This window comes from Hirundo rustica, chromosome 1 (assembly GCF_015227805.2).
Source record: "Hirundo rustica isolate bHirRus1 chromosome 1, bHirRus1.pri.v3, whole genome shotgun sequence".
Classification (NCBI taxonomy): Eukaryota; Metazoa; Chordata; class Aves; order Passeriformes; family Hirundinidae; genus Hirundo; species Hirundo rustica.
The window spans coordinates 137,861,264-137,884,902 of record NC_053450.1 but is presented as its reverse complement, the minus strand read 5'-3'; the positions used below and the strand labels follow the sequence as shown (position 1 = coordinate 137,884,902).

At 37.9% G+C, this 23,639-nt stretch overlaps 1 protein-coding gene across 1 annotated transcript in view; it reads left to right on the top strand.

Annotated features, from left to right (window-relative positions):
• Window positions 1–22,870, top strand: part of DNAJC1 (DnaJ heat shock protein family (Hsp40) member C1) — a 107,443-nt gene extending 84,573 nt beyond the window's left edge. Inside the window, exons 9-12 of the mRNA XM_040074748.1 lie at window positions 7,776–7,895; window positions 20,549–20,597; window positions 21,047–21,525; window positions 22,655–22,870. Coding sequence (XP_039930682.1) covers window positions 7,776–7,895; window positions 20,549–20,597; window positions 21,047–21,525; window positions 22,655–22,723 — 717 coding nt within the window. The 3' untranslated portion in view covers window positions 22,724–22,870. The remainder of the gene's footprint in view (window positions 1–7,775; window positions 7,896–20,548; window positions 20,598–21,046; window positions 21,526–22,654) is intronic.
• Window positions 22,871–23,639: the final 769 nt, after the last annotated feature.

The window sequence follows — 23,639 nt, the reverse complement described above, 5'->3', positions numbered from 1 at the left end:
AGAATCTCTGTCCTAAAACATTTGCTGCTGCATGTGGTAGAAGACCTGATATTGAGGCAGATGAAACTTCGTGCTCCTGTTCTTAGGTTCTCACTCTTCTCTAGGAGCTGTTGTCTACTTATATATATTGTTTAGTATTTTAATGCTAAAGGCATTCCTGTCAGAGGAGTAGCATAAACAAAAGGTTACGGTTAGGTTATTATTTTGACAACTTTATAAGAGAAGACAGTTACTTATATCTTCATGTTTACATGTAGTTGCTTTGAAAAATTCTAAAATTAATGTTCTTTTAAACCACTGTAATATATTGTTTAAGATTAAATTATTTAAGTTACTGAGACCAGAGGATGGGCAACACAGAGTTCAAAGAAAATTTAAGGATTAAATAATTCAAGTAACTGTTTATATTCATGGGTGCCTGGGGACTGAAATGGCAAATGTGTCATTCTGCGTATTTATTAAGTTGTCAGTGGAATTCAGGGACCTTTACAGGCCTGTACTTTCAACAGCTCTTTAGAGAAAACTAACAAAAAACTGATACAAAGAGAAGAATTCGTGAGCATGAGGTAAATATGACCTGCAGGGAGTCCTGAGCATTGCTTCCATAATGGGAAGTCCTGCCTTAAACCCTTTGTGGTTTATAGAAAGATAAACAAATATGCAGAGAGAAGGTGATCTAATTGATAATGTCTGCTTGATTTTGCAGAAGGGTTTAACAAGGCTTGTAGGTTCCTAAGGAAAGAAAACAGTCATGGAATAAGAGAGGCTATTTCCCAGACAAATAATTAAGTAAAAGATGGGGAATGGAGGGTAAAAATAAATACCTCTTTCAATAGAGCAAGGTTAGCAGTATGGTTTGGCTGAATTTCTGCCAGGAATTTTGCTGTTCAGTGTATTCATATAGTGAAGATGGTAGTATGGTAAAAAGTTGATTCTTGAGGTGAGAGAGCTTATTGGTGGTAGTATTGTGTGGAACAGTGAACATGAGGACAAACACTGGAGAACTGCAGAGTGATCTTGGGAGTTTGACTGCTTGGGCAATAAAACAGCAGGAAAATTTCCCAGTATATAAATACAAAGTGATGCAAAGGTTGATACAGTGGATGACTGGCCAAACTTCATGCACAGGATAATGAACTCTGAGCTGACCTTGATCCTTGAGGAGTTATCAGTGCTGGCTTCATTGAAAACATCAGCTCAGGATCATTCCAAAAACCAATGCAAATTGTTAGAAATTAAGAAAAGAATAGAGAACAAGACAGAAGAATCCTTATTCCACTGTATAACTTCTGATTAATCCTGCTCTGTGCAGTTTGGTGCCTCATTTCAAAGAAGGTGGTTACAATGGAATTGCAGGCGGTTTAGAAAAAGGCATCATGGGAAGTATTTCGTGTACATGGCTTTACAGCCAAGTAGATCAGAACTCTAGCCAGAAAGAGACAACTTACAGAGGAATACTCTTGAGGGGTATTTTGAACAAATTCGTAAGTGACATGGTAGTCAGTAGATGCAGACTATTTGGAGGTGACTCTCTGAAAGTCAAGAGCCAGATGTCATCAAAGCTAGTGGGAGCCATGTTCAAACACAAAATAAGCTGAGTTATTTTATAGTGAGTGGCAGATATGTGCAGCTCCTCATGAACCTGATGTTGCATATCCAGAAAGTTTACATAGTTTCATGGGAAATTGGAAAAAACTGAAAAACAGATTAATTGAGATAAATAAATCTAAATAGATAAAATATATCAGCTAGAAGTATTGCTTGATATGAAAATAATTGGAGTTGGGAGAATATTAGGGGAAGCATGGGTAACTTACATGCTTCTACTAACTTCTGTATGTGCATATGGTCCCTGTTTTTCAGAGCAGGGTGGGACTGAAAAGAATGAATGATAAACATAATCTTTCTTGTTATCACAAAGTTTTTTGTTGCTGCATTCCTTGAGCACAAATGATGAGCTTACTGACCTGCTCTGACCATTGCTCTGAAACCAGCATAGCTTTGTTTTTGTTGGCTCACCTAATGAAAACAGTACTAGTGAAAGTTGGATGTGTGTAAGAGCTTTGAAGGACCAAAGGGTTATTTATATATGAACATGTGGCTTTGAATATGAGTTCAGATCATTAATACACTTTAGCTGATCTTGAGAGCTTCACAACAGATCTTTAGAACTGGAAGAAGACCCTTTGTGTTCAGCAACAGCTAGATCACAATGCCAAATGTGTAGTAAACTAGATAATGCAAGACCGAGTTCAGACTTCTTGTAGCCAAAGCAAGAAATTATAACAATATAGAAGAATATTGTAATAAAAGTAAGACGTTATGAGCAAAAAGTTAAATCAGGAAAGTTACTTGACCAAAACACCACCATCCTGTAGGTTAAATGTTTTCTGATTTGCAAAATTGTCCACAATTTTACTAGGACCCTTGGTCTAAAAATATTTGTAGAGGTATTTTTAAATAGATGCTGCCTCATGCTGTATTTGCAAGATCATGGACTAGATGTGCTCAAAATCAGTGAATCACCAAAATTAAATGACGTATAGCATAAAGTTCTAAATAGATTGAAATGTTAGCCAAACTTCTGTACAACAGTGATTTTAATTGAATATGCAGTATATTGATGACAGGAAGAAATTATCTAAAGCTAAAATTTAATCAAGAAAAAAACAAATTATTTCAATGTCAAGGTACTGTAAATGAGTCTGAAAGTTTCCTTAAAAACTCTCAAACACCAGCCACTTTCCCATTTTATCAGTAAAAGCATATATAGTTCTATACTTATTAACAGGATTAAATGAGTCAGACTTATCTTGACAAGAAATGCTTTGTTGTCTAAAAACTTGCTTTTAATGTAATTGAAAATAGTGTTGCTCATATTTTAAAAAATTGTAATAGTGTAAAACTGTCACGCTGAAAGAGGTGGGATGGAATTGCCAAGTGCAGATGCACATGTAAGAGTGATGCTGAACAATAAACCACATTCATATTTCTTTTCTACAGAAGGTGCATAGTGGTTTGGGTGAACTAATCCCTCAATATTGCCAGCTATGTACAATAAATCATGCTAAAGGATTATTATTTATGGGAATGCTATGAATTTTTTTACGTCTACACTTGTAGCTTATTTTCATTTTAAAGACTTTAGACCATAACTCTCTACTTTTAATTTTGTATTCAGTATGGGGAGTTAATCCCAGAATGGGGCTTTTTGGATGCAAAATCTGAATGCTTGTGTAGTAACAACAGCTGTCCCCTCACCATGTGGTGTCTTCCATTGCTTTACTGTAGAGATGAATTTTGGCCCAGTGTTTCAGTAATATTGGACACACATGGTTTTAGGTGACAAAGCAGTATGTTTATGCATTCATTTGACTCTCACAGTTACAGTTGGCTACAGATTAGAACGGGGAGAATACATTCACACCATGACCACCCTCGTAGCTGCTTGTAGTACTTGGATCACAGTAGGCGCTGTTGCATCTAAAGACACAATTAACTGTTGCTGAGGAATTGCAAATTCACAAAAGCTCCTTTACAGCTTTTGCTGTTGAGAGTGGATTTAAAAAAAAAAAAAAAAAAAAAAGCTTTTTCAGAGATTTTCCAAATTTATAAACGTTGTAGATCTTCATGTTCTCAAATTATTGTCAGCTTGAAATAAGATTAAGAAGTTGATATTTTAATGCAGCTAATGAATTTGTGTGCCCTGCATTAGCTGTGTGATTAACTAGTGATCTACAGAATGGTTTGTCCATTATTTAGGAAGATAACCTCAAGAGTTCTGTAATATTTACAAGTGGTTAGTAAAACTGTGAGCACAAATCAAAGCTTACAAAAAAAAGTCTGAAAATAAAACTTAGCAGAAAGCTTTCAACATCTCTATATCACTGAAAAGATCATCTTGATTTCCATGTGTAATTGCTTAGATATGCTTTGGATATGGTAAAAGAGAATAGCTGTGAATGTAGCTGTAAATCTATTAAAAAAAAAAAAAAAAAACCACAAACTAAACCCCCACCAAGTTTTAGTACAAATTAAATAGAAAATTACAGTAAACCACATATTAACCCTAATTTTGAAGTTTAAAATTTGGCTGATTTTTAAACAAAAGACTTTCAACCAGAACTCTTTAGAAGAATTCATTATTCAAATTAGAGTGATAAAAATTTTTATAAGTAGAACATTAAGCACTGGAAGTCCTTCTTTACAAAAATTCCTGAGAAATATTTTCATATAAATATCTTTATGGAGTATAATGTAATAAAAGTATATAGTATATTAACTTGTTAAAACAAGTAAAAGTAATAAGGCTGTTTTGCAATGTAGAGATTTTTCTAAGCATGTAATTTCTTCTGTAGGCCAGGGTGTAATTGTATAATGCAAGCAATGTATGTGTGAGATCTCTCACATGCACACACGTTACTTAAGAGTCTTGTGTTTGAATCATCAGAAATAATTCATTTCATTTTATTGTTGTATTAAAGACTATGAATGTTTGAGGCTTTCAGCATTGAATCAAGGACTACATGGATCCAAACCAGGAAGATTGATAAAATCCTTGCTACTATTGGCTATTATTTACTGTCTTTTAAGTGGCAGGTTGTATTTATGCCAATTTATCTGCTTCAGGGAACACTCTTGATAGCAGAACAAAGTGAATAAAAGTAGTTTGCTTTGCAAATGAATGCAAATGGTGAAGCCTTTCGGGAAGCCCTTTAACAGGAGCAATGCACTTTGATTATGAGTGAAGCTGCCATTTGGACATGGTGAAAAGAGCACGCTTGAACCATTGATTGGGGGAGACAGTAAAAAGTCAGGAAGGGCCCCGTTAAGCTTGCAGTGCGGCGGGCGGATGTCAGTGTGGTTAGAGCACAGTGGGAGAATGACAGGCAGGATTAGTGTCAGGGAGAAGCTTTGCTGTAGTTGTGGAGATGGTCCCTGGGGTCACTCACCTCTGACTGTTGTTCTGTGCTGATGGCTCTGTAATGCAAACCGCTTGATATGTGCCTGTTCATTATCGGAAATGGTGATTAGAAGAGGTATGTCATAAAGAATTCCTTAAAAATAAATAAAATGGCAAACTACTGATGATAACAAAGATTTGGCTCTGCGGTCGTTGCTGAAGATGCTGCAAATGTCAAGGACGGTTACTGCGTTTTGCCTTCTGAGGCAACCGCGATTTCATGCCTTAAAGTGCTCTAATTGTGTGTTCCTTGCTTTGTTCACTTTTATTTGGCCGTTATGAAGACAGTCATTGTTAACAGCTTGGCATGTAGTTAGAGTAAAACATTTTTATATCTTTTGGTTATTGGGTAGTAGAAGCATCCGGTCTGGTTTTCTGGCATAACTGCATTTCAGAGAGGGGCAGGGGTGTTGTTTAATTGTCCTGATGGAATATTAGAGTTAACAGATTTGATTCCTGGTTCATGTTAGAGTGCTAAAACGCAGGATGGTAACAGTGACAAAAAGCTAAGATGACTGTCCTGTTTCATTTAGAGACTTTTTAAACATGTCAAAATGGAGATATTTTGTGTGTCTCTGCTGAAAAAAATATTAGATAGGCAATTAAGTAAATGTTTAAAACTTTGTGTCTTAAACTGTGATTTAATCATGGAAACATTTAGGTTGGAAAAGGCCATTCAGATCATTGACTCTAACCATTAATCCAGCACTGTGAATCCCACCAAGTGTCACACACATGTGGTCTTTTAAATACCTCCGGGGATGGCGATTCCACCACTTGACTGGGCAGCCTGTTGCAATGCTCAAAAACCCTTTTGGTGAAGAAACCTTTCCTAACATGCAATCTAAAGCTCCCCTGGCACAACTTGAGGCCATTTCTTCTTGTCCTAGATCTTATTACCTGGGCAAGAGGCCAGTCCGTACCTTGCCACAGCTTCCTATCCCAGGTAGTTGTAGAGAGCAATAAGGTGTCCTCTGAGCCTCCTTTTCTCCAGGCTAAACACTCCCATCTCCCTCAGCTGCTCCTGATCACACCTGTGCTCCAGACCCTTCCCCAGCTCCACTGCCCTTCTCTGGACTTTCTCCAGCACCTCAATGTCCTTCCTGAATCGAGGGGCCCAGAACTGAACCCAAGATTTGAGGTGTGGCCTCAGCAGTGCCCAGTACAGGGGATGGTCACTGCCCTGCTCCTGCTGGCCACACTGTTGCTGATGCTGGCCATTGGATGCCGTTGCCTTCTTGGCCAGCTGGGCCCTCGCTGGCTCCTGTTCAGCTGCTGTTCAGCAGCACCCCCGAGGCCTTTTCCAACTTGCAAGATCTTTCCAGCCGCTCTGGCCCAGGCTGTGGCACTGCAGGGGTTGTTGTGAGCCCAGGGCAGGATCAGGCACAGGCACTTGGCCTTGTTGAACCTCAGACCTCTGGCCTCTCCCCATCAATGCAGCCTGTGCAGATCCCCCTGCAGAGCCTTGCTGCCCTCCAGCAGATCAACACTCCCACCCAACTCAGTGTGTCTGCAGCCTGACTGAGGGGGCCCTGGATCCCCTCATGTGCATCCTGGGTAAGGATATTAAACAGAGCTGAGCCAGCACTGAGCCCTGGGGAACACCACTGGATGCCATTCCATTCACCAGCACCCTCTGGGCTCGGCCATCCCAACAGTTTTCTACCCATCCAACAGAGCAGCCGGCCAAGCCGTGAGCAGCCAGTTTCTGCAGGAGATGCTGTGGGAAATGGTGTCAAAGGCTTTCCTGAAGTCCAGGTAGGCACATCCAGAGCCTTTCACTCATCCACTAAGTGGATCATCTTATCATAGCAAAGGAGATCAGGTCAGTGAAGCAGGACCTGCCTTTCACAAACCTGTGCTGGCTGAGCCTGATCCCCTGGTTGTCCTGCGCATGCCATGTGATGGCACTCAAGAGGATCTGCTCCATGACCTTCTCTGGCACCAAGGTCAAACTGACTGACCTGTAGTTCCCTGGATCTTCCTTCTAACCCTTCTTCTAGATGGGTATTGCATTTGGAAACCTCTTGTGAACTGGGATCTCCCCAGTCAGTTGGGTGTGCTGGTGAATGTTTGAAAGGAATTCAGTGAGCATTTCCTTCAGCTCCCTCAGTTCCCTTGGGTGGATCCGATCCAGCCCCATGGACTTGTGTTTGTCAGGTTACAGACCAGTATTGCTTGGATTATGGCGGCTTCGTTGTGCCCTGTCTTCCAGGTCAGGGACTGGCTACATGGAGACCGTTGAATCTTTCCATTAAAGACTGAGGCAAAGGGGAGGTATGAAGTACCTCAGCCTTTTTCTCTACCTATGTCATTGTTTCTGCCCGTGTTTAGTAAAGGATGGAGATTCTCCTTAGCTCTCCTTTTGTTGCTCATGGATTTGCAGAAACATTTTTTGTTGTTGTTGTCGTTCAGGGCAGTAGTCAGATTAAGTTCTTATTGGACTTGGGCCCATCTAATTTTTTGTTTAACCCCATATTCATATAAAAGTATTGTTGAATATTATCTTTTCTGCATTTTATAATGTTGTGTTATGTATGTTGTATTAAAGTTAATAGACATTAAATGTGGTAGTCTACATAATAGACAAAGTGTAATTTTTGAGTGTTCAGGATTTTTAGTATCTTACTGTTGGTCTGTTGGTTCTATCCATTTTCAACAACAAGAGAGAAGATACCCAGTTTGGGTTTTGTTTTTTTTTTTTACATTATTAGATTAATTTGTTTAAAGATTTTTTTTTCTGTCCCTATATTACCTTGCAAATAAATGTCCAATATTCCAGTGTAATGAATGTTTTACCAATGTTTTACAGGCACCTGAATGGACAGAGGAGGACCTGAGCCAGCTGACAAGAAGTATGGTTAAGTTCCCAGGGGGGACCCCTGGTCGATGGGAAAAGATTGCTCACGAATTGGGTCGATCAGTGGCAGATGTGAGTTCACTCAGATTTGCATTGTGTAGAGGATGAGAAACCAGAAGAAGACAGGCAGTGTAGAAGGCAGCCGTATATGGGGGCCGACATTGTCTTTTGAGAGAAGCTACAATCCTTTTAGGACCTGGAAGTGAACCATTAACTAACTATGCAAGAAGCAGATGTCAGCCAGTCTCTCCCTCCACAATTAACAGCTGTAACTGATCAGCTGGATGGGGAATGCTGATGCTTACAAACTTCAGCTACTGTAACCCACTAACAGCAAAACAATGCACTGCAGGTTTTGTAGCAACCTCCTTTCACTGCAAGTGAATGTTGGTGTGACTTGGTTAAAGATTACATCTGTTTCAAGCCAGTCCTTAAAAAAAATGCATATAAGCTAATGGTGTTTAGACAGGTGGTTTCCATTAATTAAGCAGAAATAGCTTAACAAATTTTAAAATTAGTAATGTGTATGGTACTATTTCAGTGCCTTTTTCAGCATTATAGCATGCTTAAAAATTATATTATGTAAAGTAATTAATGTCCTTGTTAATTCATATTTTATAGTACGTGCCAGATACCAAAGCAAACTTGTACCTACCATTTTTAAGTGTTATGATCTTAAAACCCTTAGGGGCTAGACTGTAAAAGACTTTTCCTTTTTAAGCAATAGATCACTAGAACATGATGTAGTGTCTGTTGAGGACCATTTGAAAACCCTTTCATCTGATCCTGTTTTACGGGCTCTGTAGGGGTTAATGAAAATAATGTTTAAATCTGTCCATGTACACTTTGAGATTAGATGTTCTTTATTTATCATATTTCAGGAATTATCTTAAATAATAGGAAACAAAGCCACTGACTACAGCAAAACATTAGAGCCCCCTGGAAAATTTGCATACTTCTTAATTTTTTTTCATCATTGTTATAATCACAAAAAGACATTTTTACAACTTACTTTTAAAGTTTTAATGCACTTATATTGTTCTGATCATATACTAAAAAAAAAAAAAGTCTTTTGTGTTATTCTAATTTTACAATACATTTTTTGCAAAACAGTGTATGTAAGCAAGAAGTTACTAACCTGCTAATCAAATTAAATTAGGGTTTTTAAGGTTTATTTTGTTCAGTAGTACTATATATCTTGAAGTATTCATAATACTGATCTGGAGTCATTTTATTAAAAAGGTGCTGCATTTTACTGATATTAACAGCAAAAATATTTCACTTTTTTTTTTTAGTATACAGTGTTAATGGCAAAGAGCTTTTGAGATTGGTTTGGAAAATTTATTATCTTGATACAGATATTAAGAACCTGTGGAATAGTTCTGCATATATCCATCACAAAACTAAGACTATCTTCAGATTGCCTTTTGCACCCACTGTCTGCTTTATTCCTCGACTTGGGTGTATTAAGAATCCTTTGCATAATATATTTGGCCATCATACTTGCACACAGCCAGTACTGGAAAGAAAGAAACAATGCTCACTCACTTGTTTCTTCCATTAGATGAGAGGTCCTCAGCAACTTGCTGTTTTGTTTCAGAGAGTAGGAAAGAGAAATGAAAGAAATGTGATTGTTCTAAAAGCTGTCATTTTCTTGTATGAAGAAAGGAATTTCCAGGATTTTTATGTGCAGAGAAAGGTCTGAGTGTAATCCTTTTTACTTCTCGTAACCTCCAACGATATGATTAATGTAATTGTTCTCCACACAAGTTTTTACTTCTCTAAAAATTTTCAACTGCTGCTAATGCTAGGTCAGCTTTCCTGATACAAACTAAGTATTAGAGTTTCTGCTGCTTTTATCATTGCATTACACAGAATTGCAGCAATTAGGTGTTATGAGCAAACAAGAACGAATATTTTACAAAATGAATGTTTTAAACAAAAGCTTCACGGGAACTTCTTCGGGTCTCAGATTGTTACTGCATCAGTACTAGAAATGGTAAAACTGGAAACTACTTAAGATATTTCCATTCAGTAAGTTTTCAATATTCAATAAGATGTGCAACTTATCCTGTATATTTCTTGAAGATAACATAGAATCTAAATTTACAGCAAGGATTCCTATTTTGTTTGCGTATAATTAGATAAGAAATGTTATGATGAAGCTGCAGGAGAAACTTCTGGATTGTTAAACTTTGTGTGCAGTAAAAAAGGTGTTTGCATGTGCAGGCAGCATTTGCTGCCCCAACAGCTGTTCCCTGTTTCTGCTGGGAGCAGGGCAAGGTGATAAGTTCTGGTGTAGAAGGTGCTGCTTTGAAACAACTTGTGTAGCAGGGGTTGGGAATGCCTTGCTTACAGCTGGTTTAACAGGAGTCAAGGCAGAGAGGGTTAGAAGTATTTATTATCTAGCCAATGGACTAGGTCTTAAAGAAGAAAAACATTCAAGAATGAATTTGAATTTGGTTTTCTAACATTTTCTAGTACAGGAAATACTTTTTAAAAACTTGAGATTAGTGTCTGCTTTTTTCTCCTGCAAAGCATCAAGAGCAGTAAGGCTTGGTTTTCTTTTCAGTTAGGGAATTGTGATAGAAAGGATTGATAAGGTACAATGTGCTTGTTTCTGAGTGATTTTATGCATTCAAACCTTTTTTAATAGTAGATTAGCTAAATAGGTATTAATAAAAACAGCTCAGAGCAATCCAGTCCAAAATGAAGTTTCCATTGTTGCTTCTGTCTCAAAGCTTTCTTCCTCGGGGGGGAGGGGAAAAAAAAATTAGAAAAAAATCTCAGAACTTTTTAAAGGATAAACTGACACCATTCATATCTATCAGGAAAGCATCAGGGAAATTCACTCCCTCTACCCATCCCAAAGAAATTCTATTTTGTCTTTGAACTTTTCAGCTTCGTGGTGTTGTTTAAACTTACTACATCCTTAGTTTGTGTCTAGATTTCAGTATTACTCTTAAACATGTGGTTTGATAGAAAGAGTCCAGATGAGAGTGAAAGGTTCCTAAAATGTTATCTACAAGGGAAGATTGTGAAGGAATGAATGTTGTTGAGCTAAAAAAAAAAAAAAACAAACAAAAAACACCACCACAACAAACAAAAAAACCCCCACCAAACTGAACTGAGAACATAAGTATTCAACTACATAAAAAGAAAACCACAATGAGGAAAGGTCTTTTCCACAGTATTAGTTTTACAGGACAAGAAATTATTGCCTTAAATTTAGTCAGAGGCTGCAGAGTTAGACACTGGAGGACAAAGAATTACAATGGAGATGATAAAGCAGTGGAATAAGCTGCTGTGGAGTCTCTGTATTTGTGGGCCTTTAAGGACAGGTTACACAAACATCTGCAAGAAACAACATCAATATAGTGATTCTGCCTGGGGTTAGGTCCTTCTCTTCATATGGTCTGTGATTACACTAGCAAGTGCAAGCTATCTGGGAGGAAAAGGGGAGGAAACAAAACCTTCCCTACAATTGGAAGCATGTGTGAATTCACTTTTAAAAATGTAGAATTAAAGCCAGATAGTCACCATAGTTGGTGCATATACCTTAGCTTGACTTCTTAAATTCAGTATTTCTTAATACTGTTCCTTCAGCTTTTTTCTTGTCTACTACTATTCAAGTTGGTGTTTTGTAGACATTTAGTTTGTTAATTGTTATTTCCCAAAGCACAGCCCAAATAAGGATTTCTGTTTCCATTATATGGCTATGTCTACCGGATACCCTGTCCAAACAAGTACATCCATCTAGTGTGATGCAGGCTGCTGGGAAAGTGCCAGCTAAAATCCAGAAATAAACAACTGCATCCATGCTCTAGTGTCCCTGAGCTCATCCTGCTCTACTGTTTCTGTTGATGCTGCCTCATGTGACACCAGTATAAATATCTTTGCAGCATATTCCTGTGCTTTGCACCTCAGAGCTAGGGTCTGCAGCCGTGGTACAGTCATACTGTAAGAAAGGTTACTACTACTTCTGTCATGGTAAATGTAGGATATATTTATCTTGTCTCTCTTTGAGAAGACATCTTTTAACAGCCAATGAATAATCGACCCAAAATAGATGAGGTTAAGTTGTGCTCACTTTATCAGTATGTTTAATTATTTGAATTATTTGAATTGTTAATTGTCACTTCGTACGGGCATATAGGGAATTTAGCAATCTTTTCCTATAAAGATGGTTTTCAGCTGGCTTAATATAATGAAATCTTACTGCTTTCACAACTGAAAGCTTCTGCAGCTTTTAAAGTAATTTTTATTGCAATTGGCTGTTATTGTAAATTAGGTTTTCAAATATTTTGATTATGAAAGGGAAATGGAGTTCAGTTAACTCTAATCAGGATTCCTGCCTGCTGACCTGGTTACCTGTACCACTGCTCTCTGTCATCCTCCAAACATCTGTTCTTTGACCCATTTTCCTTGCTGAATTTGTTGCTCCAGGGTTAGTTCCCATTCCTGTCTGCCAATACTTAAGGAAATAATTGACCTTTTAAAAGAAAATAAAAAAGTTATGTTTGAATTTCCTAAGCACTGTGAACACTCTACAACATACTATAATGAATGGAGTGGAGTTGCAATACTACTATTTCTGCAGAAATTATATTGTTTGATTTGACAAATGCTAAGCCTTATGAAGATTTATAATAATGATTGTCAGCTTTTGCTGAATTCAAAAATTGAGAAAAAGCACTTAGATGGGAAATTATAGAAGTATATTGTACTTGACAATACCAACCTTTATAGATAAAAAGTTTTTAAAAAAATATTTGCTGAAAGGCATAAATTAATTTCAGTAACTACAAAGGACGTTGAAATTGTAAAAATAATAGAGGAAGTAAAAGCTGTCTGGCATGCCAAACAGACTTTAATGTGATTATTAGGTACAGGTTTTTTAAATTAAAGGCAAAGAGATCTCAGATTTCATACTTGTGAAGTAATATCATTCACTTGTCTTACAGGATTTAAACTGATTCTGTTTGCTCCTGCAGTCACTAATCTCATGCATTTGTGTTGCAAAAACAGACTGATTGGGATTTGCTGCTTGTATAGAAAAACACTGAGGTAGACAGCAAAACAATAGCCAGATGGCAGACATTCTGAATTACCATGAAACCTGAAAGCATAAGGTGGGGGTGTAGGTGCTTATTTTGGGATATCTCTTGTATGCCCAAGCAACAGTTTCAACCTGTAAGTCTGACTGTGTGAGTTTATACTCATTACACTTTATATGCCATTGTGAAATAGATTTCTTATTTTTGACAAATGCAAGCTCATTTCTTTGTCAACAAGAAAACATCTATATGAGAAATGGTTCATATGTAAAAGCTCATGAATTTATTAGGTCTTTTGCTTCTGGAGATTAACTGTTTTCCTAAGACTGTTTTACATCTCATTTTGTGTACTGTGTCTGTGTTAACTCAGTTACGGTGCAATCCAATTGTGGATATTCTGCAACATTCACCCTTAGCAGTTTGCATATATTTATGTAATCAATAGTTCTCTCGGTTGCTTATTCAAGTATAAAGACCTAGATCGAGGTCCAAGAGAGGTTATGAATATCTAAGATGGGGTTTAGATAATATATAGGTCATGTAGATCCCTCAATCTGAAAGTGACATCTTCAAAACACCCGTCTAATCTCACAGACACACTAGAGTGACTCTGTTGATACTCAGAGGGAGGAAAAGGTGGATGCTGTTCACAGCAATCTCACTGGACAGTTTTATTCTGTGCACTCCTACAGTTGCCCCTGCCATTTTTACAGGATTGGGCAGTACAATGCCCCTATAAACAAAATGGATTTTTGTCTCATAAAGCATGACTAGAGCATTCTTCTCACTTAAAGGAAAAGTTTTTTCAGAGAAGGCAGTGGGACAGCAACTTTTGGTCCAGATAGATGTCTTGTTAAGGGGTTAAGCCAGTGATGTTGCAACGTTTTATAGAGTGTGTAAATTAATGTCTCACAAAGCTCAAAGTGAGCTGGGATTGAAATTCATTGCAGAATTCAAATTTCTGACTGTCAAAAAAGGTAATGCATTTCACATCATCAGTAACAAAATAAGATGACCAAGTAGTTGTTGCAGTGGACATTTGAGTCAAACTCCTCTCCTGCATGAGTGCCCATAGGACAGAGCTAAAGACTCTCTCATGGATTTTAAGTGACAAAAAATAAGCACAGTATGAAGTCTCCAGCAAGTCTAATTCTTCCTCTTGTGTTCTGAAGAATGGAGTAATTATTTTGCTGCTTTAAATTAACTGTTTGGGGACTTAAACTGAGAAATTCTGCATCTGGTGATTTAGACCAAATCTGGTTTTTTGCAGGCTACATCTTAGGCTGCCTCATAATTAACATACAGTTGTTTTGGGGATTCTGTTGCTGTGGCAAAGTTCAGCATCACACATGGCTTCAAAGTCCATAAGCATAAGAAAACTGTATTGTTGCTGGCTGCAACTGGTGTTTCTAAGCAAATTCAGTGACATTCTTAACACCTTCTGTAGTTCTTTCAAGAACGTTGTCCTTAAAATACTCATTTGCTGTGTTAGTATGAAATTTAACCTACAATTTAATCTCTAGTGTCTAGAGATTAGTTACAGTACCAACTTTTTGGGAAAGTTTGTTACACTCTATTAAACTATTACAAGCAGTGCGAAAACAAAGGTACATCTGATTTGAAATACTTGCAGGTGGTCTTGTAAGTTGCAAATGAGGATAGTTGGAAAAATGGAGAATAATTTGGCTCAGTACTTGAAGTTTCCCCCATCTGGTAAAACTGAAAGACCATTTTAGCAGCCCATCTAGTATCTACAAGAGAAGACGGAGCATAAAGCAACAAATTTTGAGTCACATGGAAATAAAATAATGGATCATTATTGTTGTCTGACTTATGTCAAACAGTGCTTGATATGGTTGTAGCTGATATGGCAAAAGCTGTTTAGACCTAGATTGGAAGAAAATTCAGTGCAACGGGTAGTATTTTGGTTATAAGGGGAGAACTTTAAATTTGGCAAGATATTCTGTGTGGTTCTGGGCAGTTAGATCTGTAAACACCTACTACTTTGACAAAGGCAGGACGCCATTAAAATCCTTCTGTATCTGGCTTTCCCTTATAAGAAAAAATGTGATTACAACTCACATTAACCTCAAAGATTCAAGAAATTCCTCATTGCTTCGTAATAATCTGAACTACCCACAGGCTGTCTCCACATTACTTTTTTCTGTAATTCCACAGATCTTGGCATTTTTTCATGACATAACTAGATGGGGGAGCATGCAGGAAGATGACAACTGGGTGCAGGAGACTGCTACTGGGAGACCAAATTTCTGATAGTTAATGCTGAGAAACCATGACACCTTTAGCAAATACTTAGAGAACTTCTGCTCAGGAAGATGCTGAGAGTAATAAAAAATGTTTCCAGACCCTCCGGCATTCAGCAGCACCATAATGTCATCCTTCTTTGCAAAAAGTTTACATACACTTGGAAAGCCAAGTGATGTAGATTTTCTCCCCCTACAAATCCCTACAAATTATTTTCTTAAGATATCATTAGAACCCGAGAGGTTGGTACTTCTGTGATTATCTGCTGCAATTCTAATCAAAATAACTATCCTGGAGAAGGAAGGTTGGTTGTTGCCCACAGCAGATTGCCAGGAGACAGCAAATGGTGCAGGCTGCAATGGCACATTGGCGTGTGACCTGGGCTGGGGGTGGTGCTGGAGGGCTCAGCTGAGCTGGTGGCTGCTGCTGTGAGAACAGGGAATTGCTCTTCATCTTCTGCAAAAGGCTTCTGTTGATCTCTTTAGCAGCAGTAGATTCACTGTACCTGACTTTACAGGGTTTTCCCTCTAGATCTGTCACAGTTTTATGCTTTTTTTTTGTCTGCCTTCCCTGCAGGGTGATATGTACCCTCTCATTCATGTGATAGCAAAGTTTGCTTTTTCCTGTGCATCTGAGAGTTTTTTAAGCTGATTCTGGTTTTTTTTTTTCCCTGTATATCTCTGAAGTATCAATTGTCCCATCTGAAAGAGGTGGCAGGTGTCCAGGGTAATAAGAGATTTAACATCTGGATGGTCATGATGAGGGATGTTTTTACTTCTAGGTGTCTTGTTAAGTAGCAACTAGTCTTTGTGATCTGGACTAATTGTTAGCAGTACAGGAGGAAACCAGCTCTGTCTGGCTTTCATCACATAAAATCATCCCACTAATCCCACTTGCTTTCGATAGAATCTTTTTATAGCTGAAGAGCTATTGAAACTCAGTTCAGAGGGGAGTTCTCAGAAGCAAATGGTTCCTGTGGTTTCTTTCTGTAGGTCCCATAGTAAGATAGTTTGATTTCTACTCCAGCAGTTTGCTTGCATCCAGGTGTTTTTTTTGTCATCTTTATCTGTCTAAGGAAATCTGTTTCACTGTGCATGATATTACCTGACTTTATTTGTGGCTTCTGTTACCCTGGTGGACTACAACATTTAGAGTTGATTCCTATAAAATAATGCAGTGTGTCTGTTCAGCAGTACAAATACTTGCAGGAATATGAGATCTTCTGTCTTCCATTTTAAATCAATTTCATAGTCTTGATCCTTATTATTTAAGGTGTCCCCAGACCCAGGATTTCTTAAGGGAGTTGGCTAAAACACTGGTGAAAGCTGTTATCCTAACAACAGGCTTTTTGCACCCTTCTCACAGTCAGGATAAAACTCATAATTTAATATACATGAAAACTGTAATTTTAAAGCATTATGCAGGAACAAGTAGCAGTAATAACTACAAGAGAGTATTCTACAGCTGCTTCATACTTTGAATAAGTTTTTCCAAGTATGTTATCTGCTAATTAATGACAGTAATAATAACATGTAAGCAAGCTATGATAAGTCATTGAGTAGGGAGAGCAGTGGAGCAACTTATATTGCATAACTTAGTGAATATTTATGAATCAGTTGGGAACTAGCTAGTAAATAACACTCACTATTCACCCCTGGAAAGGAAATCTAAATTGATACTATGGATGTCAAAAAGCATGGAGGAATGGGCAACAGAAGAGTCTGCAGATTTGAGTGGCAAGAACAATGATTAAACTCCAATGGATCAAATTGAAATACAATTTCATATGTTCCATAGGCTGGATTCCTAATAATCCTCAGCAGTTTAATACTGACATGTTAACGATTCTTGGCCTGTGTCAGCATCTGGAATGACAATGACAGTTGAGGCTGATGGACACATAAATCTGAAGCCTAAATAAGTGATACCTGAACTCTCAGTGAAAAGGGCCAGAGTAAATGTGAACTGTACCTGGAAAAGGACTTGCAAACATCCCTATGAAGAAGAAAGCTGACAAAAATAATAATAGACAAATAATCTTCCCCTGTAACCTGTGAATGATGATAGTAAAGCTGTGGGAAGCTTGATGAGTTGTCAAACTTATGTCAACTGAAGGTGCTTGTTCAGTGTTTGAAATGGTAGATTTTCAGTATCTAAACCATACACACAGTTGTTATTTCCAGCTTACCTGGTGAATGTTCAAATTGAAAGTCCATCAAAATATGGACAGATATCATAAAGCCTTCAAAAGATAAAGTCTTGGAAATATTAGATGTGATGAATGGAGTAACTTACTGCAAATGTTATATCTGGGTTCGCCAAGCTATAATGACTGAAGTTGGCCAACGTGAGATAACCTATGGAAAGACTTTCTCCTGATTTTTTTGCATGTAAGGGGAAATATGAATTGCAGTCAGGATCTGGGAATAAACCAAAATCCTTCACTGTTCAAATGGAGAGGAATGGTTTAGATTCCAGTTCAAGTAGATGTAATATGCAGCAAAATTTATATCTGTTGTGGGATACATACACTAACTGAATTTGGGGATCCCTGTCTTGTAAAGGAAACTGAAATTCAGCTGATTTGCACCACTTCCAAAGCAAAGTTTGTGTTGCACATGTAGCTTGAAAGATAAAATGGTAATTGCTGACCTCTGAAAACACCAGAGGTTCGACAGAGAGAAAACTGAACTCAGTTGGCACTGAGGCAGCAGCTCGTGGTACCTGTCTTTGTTGGCAATTAATTCTGCTCTGTTTTATTCAGGGAATCTTTTCTGCTCTCTTCTCACCTTCATGTCCTTATGAGCAGACTGTAAATCTCTGAAAGACCTACTTTAAAGATAGAAGAATGGTTTAGAGACAGTTTTCTGGAATACACGAGAACAGATAGGGTCTTGTCATATTTACAATGAATCCACTGCGTCATTGCAGGAAGCTCTAAAAGCTACTTACTTGCATGGCAAATTCTTCTCTCTCTTTTGAAAATAATCTATTATAATCCAGTTTATATAACATGATTTCTATTTAAGTGATGCATAGCAGGACACCACTAAGGATCCGTCCTGTTCAGCAGTCAAGAGTGGTTTCTGTTCCTCTCAGCCTTTTAAATCATTAGTACTGTAGAGACACTGCTAAAGATGGAACACAAGCATTTTAATTTTGATTACTTTAGAATATAAATTTTTTTTAAGGAAGGCAATTTCTATTAATGGATCGTATTTTTCAAAGATCCCTTGTGTTGTTCCAAATTGGGATCACAGGGATCCCAGAACTGTTAGTGCCGCTTAAAATTATCTGTTCATATTACAGTATTCTGACACTTTTCTTTGAACAATTAAAACTTTATCGTACTGCAGCAGTAGAAACTGGAGTTTTCTGTGCCAGATGTCTACCTCTGGATAAAGGTTTTGGTTAATTAGAGTTGGGATTTCATTGTTCACAGAGTTTTCATTTGAACTTAATCATCCCAGAAAATGAGGCTTAATTTGTAGGGAAAATAGACCACTTTGCCTTGTTAAGTCTTGCTGTCATTTCCTTAAGGAGATCCAGCACCAGCCTATTTTTACAGCAAACTGCTGCAATTTTGTGGGCAGAAAGGTGGGTGGGAGGAACCAAAAAGACCAGACTAGAAGCAGATGTTACCAAGGCATTTTAACTATTGAGGTGCTCACTTATGAGTCTTGTGATAGAACAAAAATCCTGAATCTTATAATTTAATTCTTCTCACAGCAAAGGGCTTTACAACCCCTCTGGCAGGCTTGCTCTCTAGTGCTGCTGTGATAAGAAATAATTGTTATTGTTAACATTAGGTAGCTAAAACAGCAGAAGTCTGTGCTGTGGCTCAGGAGGCCTAAATGACTCCTGTTGTGGGTAAATCCCATAAATCCCACACAGAGGAGTTCTTGACGTTGTAAGTGATGTGTTTTTTATTTTTGCTCTGGGCAGCGCACTACCACACACCTTACACCAAATGGATGTGAACATCTGAGGTCCCAGGTTCAGAGAGCAGGGAACACAGGGAACCCATGCCACGTATCAGATTTGATTCAGAGGCTTACCTATCCACATTTTTAGTTTGATTTGAGTGGTTCAGACTACTTGATTTCCATTTCTGGCTTTTTAATAAAGTCTTCATGTTAAAAAAAATCTATATCTATCTATATCTATAGTATTTATAAAACATTTTCAGTAATTAAAAAGATTGTATAATTCTTTGAGCACTACATTTTAAGATGCTTACGATACCTGAATTTGGGACTGTAGGCTGCTACCTAAAAGGAGCTGCAAGAGAGCTGGAGAGGGACTTTTAACAAGTGCCTGTAGTGACAGGACAAGGGGCAATGGCTTTAAATTGACAGGAAGCAGGTCTAGATGAGATATTAGGAAGAAATTTTTTTATTGTGAGCATGTTGGGGCACTGAAAAAGTTTGCCCAGAGAAGTCATGGATGCCTGGAAATGTTCAAAGCCTGGTTGGTCCAGTGGAAGGTGTCTTCATGGCCAGGAGGGTTGGAATCAGATGATCCTTAAGGTCCCTTTCAACCCAAGCCATTCTATAATTCTGTGGTCATTCTATATAACAAAGATGCTAAGTAATTAAAGAATCTTAATTTTGAGTGAAGCCTGGCATGTTATCTGTCGTGAAGTCTAGAAATTTGGGATGAGGAAGCTCCTTGTTCTGGGCGGGGAGAGAGCCTGTTTGTTTGCTTACAAACAGAACAAATTTTGAATCACTTTTTACTCTAAAAAAAATAAAAAAACTAGTGTCATTTTTTCACTCAGGACAGAGATTTCAGTATACATGGGGAGGTTGAATCATGCAGTTCTCTGTCCTCTGGACTATCAGTAATAACTTCTGCTGCAGTACCAGGACTTGGGAGATGTCTTTGCTGATCTTTGGCAGTCAAACTGTTATGTTTTGTTTGGGGGCTGAATGCCTGTCCACTTCTGTGCTTCATCATCTGGATCTGTGTGGTTTATTTTGTCTTTGTTCAGTACTGAGAAACTAATATATAGAAGGTAACTCATTTGGTTCTTTCCCCCCTATCCTTGTGGTATTTTTAGGCCAGAAAATTAGGGTTTAACAAGGAAAGAAAATAAAATTTGAGTATCAACTGTGGTGTATTATAGTGATAGTAATAGAAATGTGTAGCATTGTTTATATTATTTTAATAAGCCAGGAATGGTTTAGAAGGAACTAAATATAGAAAGTTTCTTTAAGCCAGTTTGAGCTCCACATATGAGCAAAGGCAGCCAAAGAACAACAGCCTCACCATATTTACTGTGTCTTCAACGTAGGTGATTTGCAGTAGGCTAATAATGAATTCTTCAATAGCCCCAAATTATTTGGGGCTGTAAAAACTGTAACTTGTTAACAGTCCTTCATTTTTGTTGTTTTCATGCAGGTTACCCTGAAAGCCAAACAGGTGAAGGATTCTGTTACATGTACACCAGGTGTGTGCTTATGAAAATGACTGGGTTTGGGTGACAGCTGTGCCTTTCATAGTCTGCTCTGTAGATTTTTGCAGCTTTGCCTTACTTTGAGAAAAGAGATCTGCTGGGTATTCTGAGGGCACATTTCCCTTCAGCTACATCCTCCCAGGCTTTCTTATTCCATTTATTGTGGGGTCTGGTAATTTCTTCAGGTTGCTCTCTTCACTTGTATCAGTGTGAGAATTCAGTAGCACTTCCCACAGATCAGATAAGCTCCTAATTGGCAAAGTTCATCACTTTGATCAAGTGAATGCCTTGATTTCCCAATTTTGTTTTTCTTAAGCTGTCAGTTCAGAAGAGTTTTTTGTCCACTCTGCACTATTCTGAGAACCTTTAATTTGTGGGCAGTTCCCTGCTTGTTTGTGGAGTGTTTTACTTTTTCAGAGGTGTAACAGCAGTGCTTCTAACAGGTGTCATCAGGCTCTCAGAGCTTAAAACGCTGGCACACAATTCCAAAAATTTCAAAGTCAACATGAATCTGCCGGATCACATAATCACCCAGCGAGAAAGGGAAGAGGAAGTGGAGGAGGAGGGGAACTACAATCTTGTATCAGAGCAGATGGATATCCAGACAGATCCAAAGGAGACCGTGGCAAGTGAAACTAGACACCGCAGACGAAAAATTGTCAAAGCACCTGAAACGGCTCTGCTGGCAACAAAAGAGGCACCGGAAGAGAAGGGCAGAGGGAGACGTCAGAAAGATTTTGATAACACTGAGCAAGAGGAAGAGAGTGATGATGAAAGCAGAAGAAGGGAGAAAAGCCGTGCACCAGAAGAAGTGTGGACTCAAAATCAACAGAAACTTCTTGAAATGGCCTTGCAGCAGTATCCAAAGGGAACATCGGATCGCTGGGATAAAATAGCAAAATGTGTTCCTGGAAGAAGCAAGGTATGACTTGCTTTGACTGAACTATAATATAAATTGAGGGGAAACACGTTGCTACCAACTTACGATTACCTTAAGAAGGGGAGTCCATATAGAAAGGTGAGGCCTATACTTGGCCTCTCAGTCCAGACTCAGGTGACCTAAAGAGCGTTACTGTCACATTTGTTGCTTTATTTAAAACATTTTTTTCATTTATTTCAGTTTGTGTGATCTAATACAGAAAATTTTGCAAGAACCTCCTGTTTCATTTAAAATATCTGCCTCTCCACTGCCTTTCATATCTTCAGCTGCAGAACAAAATCAGATTTTAAACAAATTTTGAGCTGCTTTGCTTACACTTTCACAATACCTGTCTCAACCCATCTCAGTGAACAAACAAAATAAGTAATTCATCTGCAGTGTTAAATGCTCAATAATCTATCTAATGTTCTTTTTATAAGTACAATTTTAAAAAATAACATTAAATGTCATTGGGATAGATGGTCTCTAGTAGATTTTCTAATAGTTGTGATAGTTTGCTTGCTTCAGCCATTGTAGCTGCAGAAAAGCCCTGTAATACTTGCCCCAAACACCGTGAGGGAGCAGAAGTGCAGTGGGGAAGGATTTGGGTGTCTCTCTGGCTCTGAAGCTGTTCAGCAGTTTCTGGGGTCTGCAGGAGCTGCACTGGTGACCTTGAAGGCTCAGCTTAGCCTCCAGTGTGCCTCACACTGGAGTAGCTGTTTCAAACAGATACTGCAATACAGCTGTTCCACAATTGCTCTTGCAGTCATTGTCCAGTATTGGGCAACTGTTTCTTGGGTCTGTGTGCTCTTCAAAGAGATAAATGAGACACTAAGAAATGTAAATTGCAAGTTCACTTTTCTAATCCCCTCTTCACTAGATGTAGTGTGCAAATTCAGTGTGCAACTTGAGAACAACAAGAAAACAACTAACCAGCCAAGAAAAGCCCAACAAAAACCTCGTAACCAAAAAAATACCTACAAACAAACAAAAAACCCAGACCCAACCAACCAAACAAGCCCCAACACAACCCCCAGAGCCTAGCTCTTCTTCTAGAATAAAGTAGCATGTATAGCGTTAAAGCAGTACTAAAATATCAACCTTTGAATAACACTTCTGTGTTTTCTTTCAGGAGGAGTGTATAGCAAGATACAAGTTGCTTGTTGAACTGGTACAAAAGAAAAAAATGGCTAAAAGCTGAATGTTGTGAGCAAGAAGAGATGTGGCTCATCTTTGTCAAAATGGGGTTTTAAGTCTCATATGCAGAACCTGCATTTTTGTACCTCAGTATTTCTATTTGTCATGTGCCTTAGTAAAAGAAAATAATAATAAATCTTGTATCATCTTACCTGGTTTGTGTGTTGAAGAAGGAAGGTGTGTTTGTATTGAAGAGCTGCTTATGCAGATGTGTGATAACGGTGTTTAAAAGTGAGCAGAGCTTCAGGAAAACCCCCTCTGATAATCACATACTGAATAATCTGGTAGGTTTACAGCCAATGGTATACAAATAACTTATATTTGTTTTGAAAGAGAGAACTGACCTGAAACTGTTAAGAAAGCACAAAAGTAATGAAACTCTCCACTCAAAATATTTTTTTCTTTCTTGCACCTCTAAGTCTAAGACCATGTGCTTATAAATACCTTATTTTTATAAATATCTAGTGATATTTTTAAATAAGTAACATTTCAAATATTAACTTTCACATATATTTATATGCACCTGCAATATAATACCTTCTTTTGCCAACCCTGCAGTGGTATTTGATAGCATTGTTAATTCAGTAAAGTTGAAATGGGTAAAAACACTAATGGCCTTCATGTTTTAATTAGAAATTAGGAGATAAGGTACTTCAGGACCACTTTTTAAGTACAGAATAGCTAACATTCTTGGGCTAAGAATTCTCATTTTGGGGATGGTTGTACCTGGATTTAATTTGAAGAACAGATAATAAGGGTTGTATTGTTCCATACTTGTAATTTTGTTTTGTATAACTTTTCCAAAATTGTGAAAAGCCTAAAATGCTGGAACAAAGGGTATTTAATGGGCTGTAAATGACAGCAATAAATCAGAGCAACAGTTACAGCTGAAAGAAACAGTAAGGATTTTTTAAAAGCAT